An 11,609-nucleotide genomic window follows, 5' to 3' on the forward strand; every position below is an offset into this window, starting at 1 on the left:
GTCTAATCTAATGATCCCAAATACAGGTTTCAGATTTGTTAGAGAAGATGCGTGCAATTATTAAGTAACTGTTGAACCACTTTCAGCAGAGATCCTGAGATGCAGTAACAGTTCTGAAGCATAGATATCAGAGGACCAAAAGCAAGTGAGTTGAAGGCAGGGCCAGATTTATGTATAAGCAAAATAAGCAGTAGCTTAGGGGCCCCCACCCATTGGGGGCCCCAAAAAATCCCATAATTTCCCACGAAACAATGTCAATTACTTTAGATTTTATTTGGCAAAATTACAAGACTTAGCTGCCGACATAACGATTCGGCGGTAGCTTAGCGTCTAGACATAAAACAAAAAATAACTAGAAATGCCACTGATCCGTGGCTACATGGAAAGCTTTGGTGGTGCTACTAGGAACTGCTATAGTTGAGTTAAGGCGGGTTGCCAGTCACATATGTTAGTTTCTCTTTTGAGTTTTATAACCTAACTAACAGCTTGTTGTCTGTTATAATTTATGGACGTCTTTGCATCTGAATTTACTTATGTATTTGTATTTGATACAAATTACATTTGTATCAAATACATTGAAATAGGTTAGTTTCTTTTCTTTATTATATCTTAGTATCTGATGTTCATAAACTATGTCATAAATAAAACAAGCCTAATCATTGTTTAGTATCAATCTACAGAATCTAATATCTCATTTTGTAAACAACAGAATATATAATAATTTTAATATACTGATTGATAGAGTTTTTCCAAGTATAATATATTTAAATACTGCAATTTACATTATTTTAACAATATAAATGTATAAATTGACTAATTTTATTCAATAAAATTAACTTAAATATTCTGTTTAATAACATGAACTATTTATTTTATTTCGCATCTACCTAAACATATCTGTTAACCTTGTATTCTATCTCATTTATATCATTAATAAGTTCTTATCAAGTAAGTAATTTACAATATTAGTTACATGTTTCTCTGAGCAGTGCAGACGAGCTGCAAGAGTAGCTCATGGTGTCTTGTCAATGATATACAGGAATTTTTCTAGCAGGGACAGGGATGTGATTATTCCCTTGTATAAGGCATTAGTCAGGCCACACCTTGAGTACTGTATACAGGTCTGGAGGCCTCATTTCAAGAAGGATGTAGAGCTGCTGGAACGAGTACAGAGAAGGGCAACAAGATTAGTGAATGGAACAAAGGGTTGCTCTTACGAAGAAAGGCTTAAGTTTTGCAAATTACAGAGCCTGGAGACTAGGCATCGGCGAGGTTTGTTTGTTTGTTTGGTTTTTTTTTTTTAGGAGCATTAGAAACTAAGGCTATATTGCTCCAGGATATGCGGTGGTCATTCCTTAACCTTTCCGCATCCTCCGTATTTGGTGGTGACGGGCTCGAACCCCGGTCTAATCAAGAAGCGTGTGCTACGCACTGCTGCTCCTTCCCACCTGGCTACGGAGGCGCCCCCATCGGCGAGGTGATCTGATAGAGGTGTATAAGGCTTTGAATGGCTTGAGCATGCTCAATGTCGATGGGATTCTTCCTCTTGCTCAGAATAATCACCTGAGAGGGCATAAATTCAAATTGAGGAAGGACGGATGTCGGATAGATGTGCGGAAATTTGCCTTTAGCCAGCGGGCAGTTGGTTTGTGGAATAGACTCCCATCGCTTGTTGTTGAAGTTGATAGCCTAAACAAATTTAAGGCTCAGCTGGACAGGTATTTCGAACAAACGGAGGGGTGAAATGGGAGTAGCGGTTTTTTTTTTTTTTTTTTGGCTGATGCTGAATAAGCTTGCTTTCTTGCATCATATGCCTCTACTAATGCTAATGCTAATGTCAAAGTTTAAAGACTTTTATTTATTCACATTAATGATGATTCTAAATTAAAAATTCGCTATCGAGAAGCGATTTATAAATAGATTTATTCAAAACTTTAAATTACTTTTTAATTAAAAATAAATAAAAGTAATTCAAATGTTAATTTTAAAATTAATATATTAATAATGTGTGAAATACTTCAATTAATTAAATACGTTATATTCGATTTGATAAACAGATTAAAAATGAAGAGGTCTTATGCTGGTGGAAGTCAAAAACGGAAGAAGAAAAGGGATGAAGAATGAATGAAGAAACTTCCTAAAATTACCAGTTTTTTTCTGGAAGAAAGTCTAAATGAAGATATCTTGTCAGATATTAATGCTGATATCAGTAATTCTTCTTCAGCAGATACAAGCCATTTTTCTAATAACGGTACTGAATCACCACATAAATGTACGACAAACGACGATTTAGATGTGACTGAAAATACCCAAGACTCTACTGACACTGCTTCAGACAGTGCGAACTTTGAATCCAACATCAACAAGCAATATTGTAATATTAAATTTAACGATCTTGGTCTTTGGAATGAACTGTCTGAAACTAATATCGAGTTTTGGATAGAAAAGGGTCCGACAGATTGTGCGCATTGGGAGGGACCATTCGAGAAATCGCGACGAGTTTTTCAAAATACTACAAGGTCCAAAGAATATTTTCGTCGGTACGAAGGCAAATGGAGAAACTTTCAACAGAACATGGCTCATATATTCTCCAACAACTGGTCACCTATACTGCTTTGTATGTAAATTATTCTTTCTGAATACGAGTTCATTAGCAGGGCATAGCTTTTACGATTGGCAGAATCCTAATGTCATTAGACACCATGAAAATTCAGAGCAGCATAGAAATGCCTTATTGACATTTTTATCTCGACAACGAAAAGCAGGCAGAAATATGATTAGAAAGGCATTTCTAATCATATTGAAAATGAAAAAAGGTACTGGAAAGAAGTTTTACGTAGAGTAATAGCTGTTATTTGTAGGTTATCAGAAAGAGGTCTAGTTTTGCGTGGCACCAGTGAAACGTTTGGATCACCTAATAATGGCAACTATCTCGGATTGTTAGAGTTAGTTGCTAGTTTTGATCCGTTTCTCAAACATCACATCGAGAAGTATAATAATTGTGGGTCGGAAAACACGTCTTATTTATCCAAAAGCATTTATGATGAAATCATCCATCTTATGGCTCAAAACGTTCAACAATCAATTTTGGAAGATATGAAACTAGCACGATACTTTAGTCTGTCAGTTGATTCAACATCAGATTTATCACATGTTGATCAACCGACAGTTATTATTTGATATGTGTCACCTGATAACGTAAAGCCAGTTGAAAGATTTTTGATGTTTTTAGAATTACAAGGACACAGTGGGGAAATGTTGGCAAATACAACTTTTGAATATTTAGAAAAGTGTGGAATAGATTTTAACAATTGTAGAGGGCAGTCTTACGACAATGCGGCCAACAATGCGGCTGAATTTGGTTGGATGTGCTGTGGTTGATTTATGCTTGGAAGCGGTGAACTTTTTCTCTACAGTTCAAGAAATTTACAAATTTTATTCAGCATCCACACATCGTTGGGAACTTCTAAAGAAATCTATAGGTTGCAATCCGTTAAAGCTCAAACGACTTTCTGACACAAGATGGAACTGTCATTCTGAAGCTGTTTCAGCTTTTGATCAAAGCTTTGAGGATATTGCTGATACGTTACATAGTATTTCTGAAAATGAAGATGAGAAAGGAGAAATGCAACGTGAAGCTGCATCTATTGCTGATAAAATGGAGACTTTGGAATTCGTTTTTATGTTGCGGCTCTGGAAATACATTTTAGATGAATTCCATAAAGTATCTAAAACTCTTCCAGATCCAATAATGTCCATCACTACATGTTTGAAACTGTACTCCACACTTACAACCTTTGTACAAGATACTCGAAATCAGTTTGATTGTATCGAACATAAAGCAATAGAAGTCTTACCAAATGTTGATTATAAACCTGCAACATCTAGAAGAAAGCGACGGAAGAAACAAGTCAATGATGGCAACGCACCTGATGTTATTGAAAATATAACCCCAAAAGAAAACTTTCGAATAACATCTTTCATTCCGATAATAGATTCGTTATTGGTAAACTTAGACCAATAGATTGACAGTAGCCACTGGCAGAGGCGAAAGAGATTCTTGCACTGCTTCTATTAGAATAAGCAGAAGCCTGGAAAACAAGATGCATGGTATTTCAGAGACTGCTGGGAGCCATTGCGGTACAAGTAAACACATGGGTTGTGTTAGGTTAGCTAAGAATAGAAACAGGTGCAGGTATACTTGCATGTACACCAATGCTAGGAGTTTAGTAAATAAATTTCATGAATTTGAGGTATTACTCAAAACATCAAAGGCAGATATTGTTGGGATATCAGAAACGTGGTGTCACACAGATATAAGGGATGCAGAACTGCAATTTGGGGAGTACAGCGTCTACAGAAAGGATAGACAGGATAGGAAGGGGGGAGGGGTTATGCTATTAGTTAAGAAACACATAAAAACCAAGGAAGTGAAGCCAGTCGACATCGCCGGACAGTGCAGTGTTGAGTCAGTTTGGTGTGACATAAGCATTGGGAGATCAAAATTGAGAGTACGAGTGTGCTATAGGCCTAATGACTCTGATGAGTATAATAAGGAACTGTACAGGGAAATAGAGTGGGCCAGTAAATCAGAGAGTCTTATAATGGGAGATTTTAATTTCCCAGATATTGACTGGAATTTGGGGGCTGGTTACTCACACACTAGCAGGGCTTTTGTGGATTTATTGGATGATTGTTTTCTACATCAGCATGTTCGGGAGGCAACTAGAGGGAGTAATACTCTTGATTTGATTATCAGCAGTGATTCTTCATGCATTAAGAATCTGCAGATAAACGAACCACTAGGTGGCAGTGATCACAGTGTGCTGAAGTGGGATTTACTCAAAGAGGTAACTACCATTAGGGGTAAAGGGAAGGGTTATTGCTTCCGTAAAGGCGACTACGATGGACTGAGACAGTATTTAAATTCTATACAGTGGGACCAACTGATGATGTTACCAACAGCAAATTCAAAATGGGAAGCATTCAAAGAACTTATCTTGGAAGCTACTAGGCTTTACATACCAACTAAGAAATATTGTTCGAGGTTTAGGCCAAAATGGATGTCAGATGAACTAATGAGGCATATGGCAGAGAAGAAAAATGCATGGGATACTTACAAATTAACACATGACACAGAAGCCTATGATAGATACAAGTTGATATGCAACCAAGTTACAAAGGAGGTTAGTCAGGCAAAGGCAGATTACGAGAAATCCTTGGCAAGGGATGCAAAGAAAAACAGCGAAGAGTTCTTTACTTATGTTAACTCTAGAAGGAAGGGGATGAATCAGATTGGTCCACTTGATATTGATGGGTCAACTGTTGATGATCCTGCTCAGGTAGCTAACAAACTAAATGAATATTTTGCATCGACATTCATACATGAGGAGTTATTCAGCAAGGGGAATGCCAGAGGTGTATTCAACTCTAGCAGTAAGATACAGAATCTTGAAATAACTGGGAGTAAAGTGGAGGAGAAACTGTTGAAGATAAACACAAGAAAGGCACCCGGGGTGAATGGGATCTATCCAGTTATATTAAAGGAGGCAGCAAAGGAAGTAAGCACACCCTTAGCCATAATTATGAGAGCTTCCTTGGACTCAGGGGAGGTACCCATAGACTGGAAATGTGCAAATGTGACCCCAATTCACAAAGGAGGATCAAAGGCTGACACAAGTAATTATAGACCTGTGAGCTTAACTTCTGTTCCAGGAAAATTAATGGAGGCACTGGTTAAAGAAGCACTGCAGGATCATTTAGACAAGACTTCAGTTATAGCTCAGACACAGCATGGTTTTGTTAAGAGGAAGTCTTGCCTGACCAACTTGATTGGATATTATGATGCAGTCACAAAAGAACTGGATGCAGGGAATAACTTTGATATTATATACTTGGATCTTAGAAAGGCTTTTGATACTGTTGCACATGGAAGACTGCTACACAAATTGGAGCAGTGTGACATTGGAGGCAAATTGCTGCTATGGATAAAGGGGTGGTTGAGGGGGAGAAGACAGAGAGTGGTAATCAATGGACAATGCTCATCGTAGACTTATGTTATTAGTGGAGTCCCTCAGGGCTCAGTGTTGGGTCCATTATTGTTTTCTGTATTTAGAAATGTTATTGATGATGGTATATCGGGCTTAATATCCAAGTTTGCAGAATACAAAGGTTGGCAGGGTTGTCAATGACACTACTGACACTATGCTGCTGCAACAGGATCTGGAAAGGTTGAGCAGATGGGCTGAGAGGTGGCAAATGAAGTTTAACATTGACAAATGTAAAGTACTACACATGGGAAACAGCAACCCCAGAGCAACGTATCAACTCTGTGGTACTACACTGACAGTGGTAGAGAATGAAAGGGACTTGGGGGTGGTTGTGCAGGCAGATATGACGTTCTCTGAGCAGTGCAGACGGGCTGCAAGAATAGCTCATGGAGTATTGTCAATGATATACAGGAATTTTTCCAGCAGGGATAAGGAGGTGATTATTCCATTGTATAAGGCGATGGTCAGGCCACACCTAGAGTACTGTATACAGGTCTGGAGGCCTCATTTCAAGAAGGATGTAGAGCTGCTGGAACGAGTACAGAGAAGGGCAGCAAGATTAGTGAATGGAACAAAGGGGTGCTCTTATGAAGAAAGGCTTAAGTTTTGCAAATTACAGTGTCTGGAGACTAGGCACAAGCGAGGTGATCTGATAGAGGTGTATAAAGCCTTGAATGGTTTAAGCATGCTCAATGCTGATGGGATTCTTCCTCTAGCTCAGAAAAATCACCTGAGAGGGCTAAATTCAAATTGAGGAAAGACAGATGTAGGATAGACGTGAGGAAATTTGCCTTTAGCCAGCGGGTGGTTGGTTGGTGGAACAGACTTCCATCCCTTGTGGTGGAGGTTGATAGCCTAAATAAGTTTAAGGCTCAGCTGGACAGGTATTTGGAACGAACAGAGGGGTGAAGTGGAAGTGGGTTTTTTTTTTTTTTTTTTTTTTTGGCAGATGCTGCATAAGCTTGCTTTTTTGCATCAAATGCCTCTACTAATGCTAATGCTAATATTAACTTGAAAACACGGTCTGTAGATTACAAAAGTATTTGTAATGATTTGTAATTGTATTTGTAACTCAAGATGTGGCCTAACCATAGAAGGCAATGGTTAGGCCACATCTTGAGTACTGTATACAGGTCTGGAGGCCTCATTTCAAGAAGGATGTAGAACTGCTGGAACGGGTACAGAGAAGGGCAACAAGATTAGTGAATGGAACAAAGGGTTGCTCTTACGAAGAAAGGCTTAAGTTTTGCAAATTACAGAGTCTGGAGACTAGGCACCGGCGAGGTGATCTGATAGAGGTGTATAAGGCTTTGAATGGTTTGAGCATGCTCAATGCCAATGGGATTCTTCATCTTGCTCAGAATAATCACCTCAGAGGGCATAAATTCAAATTGAAGAAGGACGGATGTCGGATAGATGTGCGGAAATTTGCCTTTGGCCAGCGGGTGGTTGGTTGGTGGAACCGACTTCCATCACTTGTTGTTGAAGTTGATAGCCTAAACAAATTTAAGGCTCAACTGGACAGGTATTTCGAACGAACGGAGGGGTGAAATGGGAGTGGTGTGTTTTTTTTTTTTTTTTTTTGGCTGATGCTGAATAAGCTTGCTTTCTTGCATCATATGCCTCTACTAATGCTAATGCTAATAAATGGCCAGGCAGTATAGTTTCTTCCACTAAATTCATTTCTTTCATTTCTAAACTTCTAATGTTGATTTATCCATCTTGAGGATTGTTCCAGCAACATGAAGGCCTAGTTGAATGAATGACATTCACACATGAGGAATTATTAAGGTTTGAAAATAGCAGAAGGTTATCAAATTGTAGCAGGATACTTAATGATTTTGTAATAACTGAAAGCAAAGTGGAGGAGAAATTGTTGAAGTTAAATATAAGAAAAGCACCTGGGGTGGATGGGATCTATCCAGTTATATTAAAGGAGGCGGCAAAGCAACTAAGCAAACCCTTAGCCATAATTATGAGAGCATCCTTGGACTCAGGAGAGGTTCCCACGGATTGGAGATGTGCAAATGTATCCCCAATTCACAAAGGGGGATCGGAGGGTGACACGAGTAATTACAGACCAGTTAGTTTAACTTCTGTTCTGGGTAAAATAATGGAGTCACTGGTTAAAGATGCATTGCAGGATCATCTAGACAAGACTGCAGCAATAATTCAGACACAGCATGGGTTTGTTAAGGGAAAGTCTTGTTTGACAAATTTGAAAGGATATTATGATGTGGTTACAAAGGAACTGGATGCAAAAAATAATTTTGATATCATATATTTGGATTTCAGGAAAGCTTTTGACACTGTTGCACATGGAAGACTATTGTACAAAGTGGAGCAGAATGGTATTAAGGGTAAGTTGCTACAATGGATAAAAGGATGGTTAAGTGGGAGAAGACAGAGGGTGGTAATCAATGGGTGCTGCTCTTCTTGGACTAATGTTATTAGTGGAGTCCCACAGGGTTCGGTGTTAGGTCCACTGTTGTTTTGTATATTTATCAATGATATTGATGAAGGTATATCAGGCTTAATGTCGAAGTTTGCAGATGATACAAAGGTAGGCAGGGTTGTTAATGACAGTAATGGCAGTGTGTGCTACTGCAACAGGATCTAGATAATTTGGGCAGATGGGCTAAGAAGTGGCAACTGAAGTTTAACCTTGACAAATGCAAAGTACTGCATATGGGTAGAAGTAACCCCAGAGAAACATACCAACTGTGTGGTTCTACACTTAAGGTGGTAGAAAATGAAAAAGACCTGGGAGTAATTGTGCAGTGAGATATGAAGTTTTCTGAGCAATGCAGACAGGCTGCCAGGGCAGGTCATGGGGTTTTATCAATGATATATAGGAATTTTGCTAGCAGGGAGAAGGAGGTGATTGTCCCTCTGTATAAGGCAATGGTCAGGCCACACCTTGAGTACTGCATACAGGTCTGGAGGCCTCATTTTAGGAAGGATGTAGATTTACTTGAGTGTGTACAGAGAAGGGCAACAAGGTTGGTGAGGGGAATGAAGGGATCCTCTTACCAAGAGAGGCTTAAGTTCTGCAAATTGCAGTGGCTGGAGACTAGGCACCTGAACGGTGATCTGATTGAGGTGTATAAGACCTTGAATGGGTTGAGTACGCTGAATTCTGATGGGATCCTTCCACTTGTTCAGATTACGAACAACCTAAGGGGGCATAAATTCAAATTAAGAAAAGACAGATGTAGATTAGATGTGCGAAATTTGCCTTTAGCCAGTGGGTGGTTAATTGCTGGAACAAACTTCCATCTGTTGTTGTGGAAGTTGAGAGGTTAAATAAATTTAAGGAGGAAATGGACAGGCATTTGGAGGGAACGGTGTGATTTTTTTTTTTTTTTTTTGGCTGATGCTGCATAAGCCCATACACTTGCTTTCTTGCATCAAATGCCACTGCTACTACTACTACTATTTCGAACACATTTTCATTTTTGACTGACTTGAAAACAAAGGATCTGTTGTGAGAAATAACGTAAATCAGCTGCTTAAGAAATATCCAAAAGATTGTAATTTTAAATTTTTTTACATATGTGAAAGACACATACCCTAATACAAAGTTCAATCACATTGAGCGGTACCATCTTATATGCCAGGACGACATTTTTCTAGCATTTCTGAATATTGAAACGATTTTACGTTTGTATTTAAGTTTGATGATATCAAACTGCACTGGAGATCGATTGTTCAGTAAACTGAAAAGAATAAAAACTATATGCGCACGACTATGTCTCAGGAAAAATTAGTCGACTTAAGTATTCTGAATATGGAACACGACAAGCTGTGAACTCTTTGCTTCAATGATATAATCGACCAATTTTCCACCATCAAAAGTAGAAAAACAATGTTATAATTATTTTGATGTTTTTGATGTGAATGAATGTATTTAAATCAGAAATATAATATATATTTTAACTTTGTAAGTAATTTTTTTCTTTGTCGCATATGTATTTATATTTATTATATATAAAGAGATAATAATAAGTGTATTTTTTAGATTTTTTAAAATTAAACTTTTTTGTGGGGGGGGGGGGCAAAGAATTTTGTGCTTAGGGGCCCCGCAATACCTAAATCCGGCCCTGGTTGAAGGCAGCAGTTATATCAAGGAAGCAGTATAGATTCTCCTTTTTCTGTCATGTGTAAATCTTGGAGATGAATTTTGAAGAAGACACACTTCAGTTGAACATACTGAGATGCATACATACTTAGTAAATAAATTTGATGAATTTGAGGTATTGCTCAAAACATCGAAGGCAGATATTGTTGGGATATCAGAGACGTGGTGTCACACAGATATAAGGGATGCAGAACTGCAATTTGGGGAGTACGACGTCTACAGAAAGGATAGACAGGATAGGAAGGGGGGAGGGGTTATGCTATTAGTTAAGAAACACATAAAAACCAAGGAAGTGAAGCCAGTCGACATCGCTGGACAGTGCAGTGTTGAGTCAGTTTGGTGTGACACAAGCATAGGGAGATCAAAATTGAGAGTACGAGTGTGCTATAGGCCTAATGACTCTGATGAGTATAATAAGGAACTGTACAGGGAAATAGAGTGGGCCAGTAAATCAGAGAGTCTTATAATGGGAGATTTTAATTTCCCAGATATTGACTGGAATTTGGGGGCTGGTTACTCACACACTAGCAGGGCTTTTGAGGATTTATTGGATGATTGTTTTCTACATCAGCATGTTCGGAAGGCAACTAGAGGGAGTAATACTCTTGATTTGATTATCAGCAGTGATTCTTCATGCATTAAGAATCTGCAGATAAATGAACCACTAGGTGGCAGTGATCACAGTGTGCTGAAGTGGGATTTACTCAAAGAGGTAACTACCATTAGGGGTAAAGGGAAGGGTTATTGCTTCCGTAAAGGCGACTACGATGGACTGAGACAGTATTTAAATTCTATACAGTGGGACCAACTGATGATGTTACCAACAGCAAATTCAAAATGGGAAGCATTCAAAGAACTTATCTTAGACGCTACTAGGCTTTACATACCAACTAAGAAATATTGTTCAAGGTTTAGGCCAAAATGGATGTCAGATGAACTAATGAGGCATATGGCAGAGAAGAAAAATGCATGGGATACATACAAATTAACACGTGACACAGACGCCTATGATAGATCCAAGTTGATATGCAACCAAGTTACAAAGGAGGTTAGGCAGGCGAAGGCAGATTACGAGAAATCCTTGGCAAGGGATGCAAAGAAAAACAGCAAAGAGTTCTTTATTTATGTAAACTCTAGAAGGAAGGGGATGAATCAGATTGGTCCACTTGATATTGATGGGTCAACTGTTGATGATCCTGCTCAGGTAGCTAACAAACTAAATGAATATTTTGCATCGACATTCACACATGAGGAGTTATTCAGTGAGGGGAATGCCAGAGGTGTATTCAACTCTAGCAGTAAGCTACAGAATCTTGAAATAACTGGGAGTAAAGTGGAGGAGAAACTGTTGAAGATAAACACAAGAAAGGCACCCGGGGTGGATGGGATCTATCCAGTTATATTAAAGGAGGCAGCAA

The 11,609-nt window shown here is 38.6% G+C and overlaps 1 protein-coding gene across 1 annotated transcript; it reads left to right on the forward strand.

The window, feature by feature from the left end:
- The first annotated feature begins 3,334 nt into the window (after positions 1-3,334).
- Positions 3,335-4,024, forward strand: LOC150077540 (uncharacterized). The gene has a single exon (XM_090385936.1). It carries the CDS (start codon positions 3,335-3,337, stop codon positions 4,022-4,024), a length of 690 nt encoding a protein of 229 aa, XP_090242062.1.
- The last annotated feature ends 7,585 nt before the right edge of the window (positions 4,025-11,609 follow it).

Source organism: Mastigoproctus giganteus, chromosome 12 (genome assembly GCF_048544385.1).
Source record: "Mastigoproctus giganteus isolate SK-2022 chromosome 12, ASM4854438v1, whole genome shotgun sequence".
Lineage (NCBI taxonomy): Eukaryota > Metazoa > Arthropoda > Arachnida > Uropygi > Thelyphonidae > Mastigoproctus > Mastigoproctus giganteus.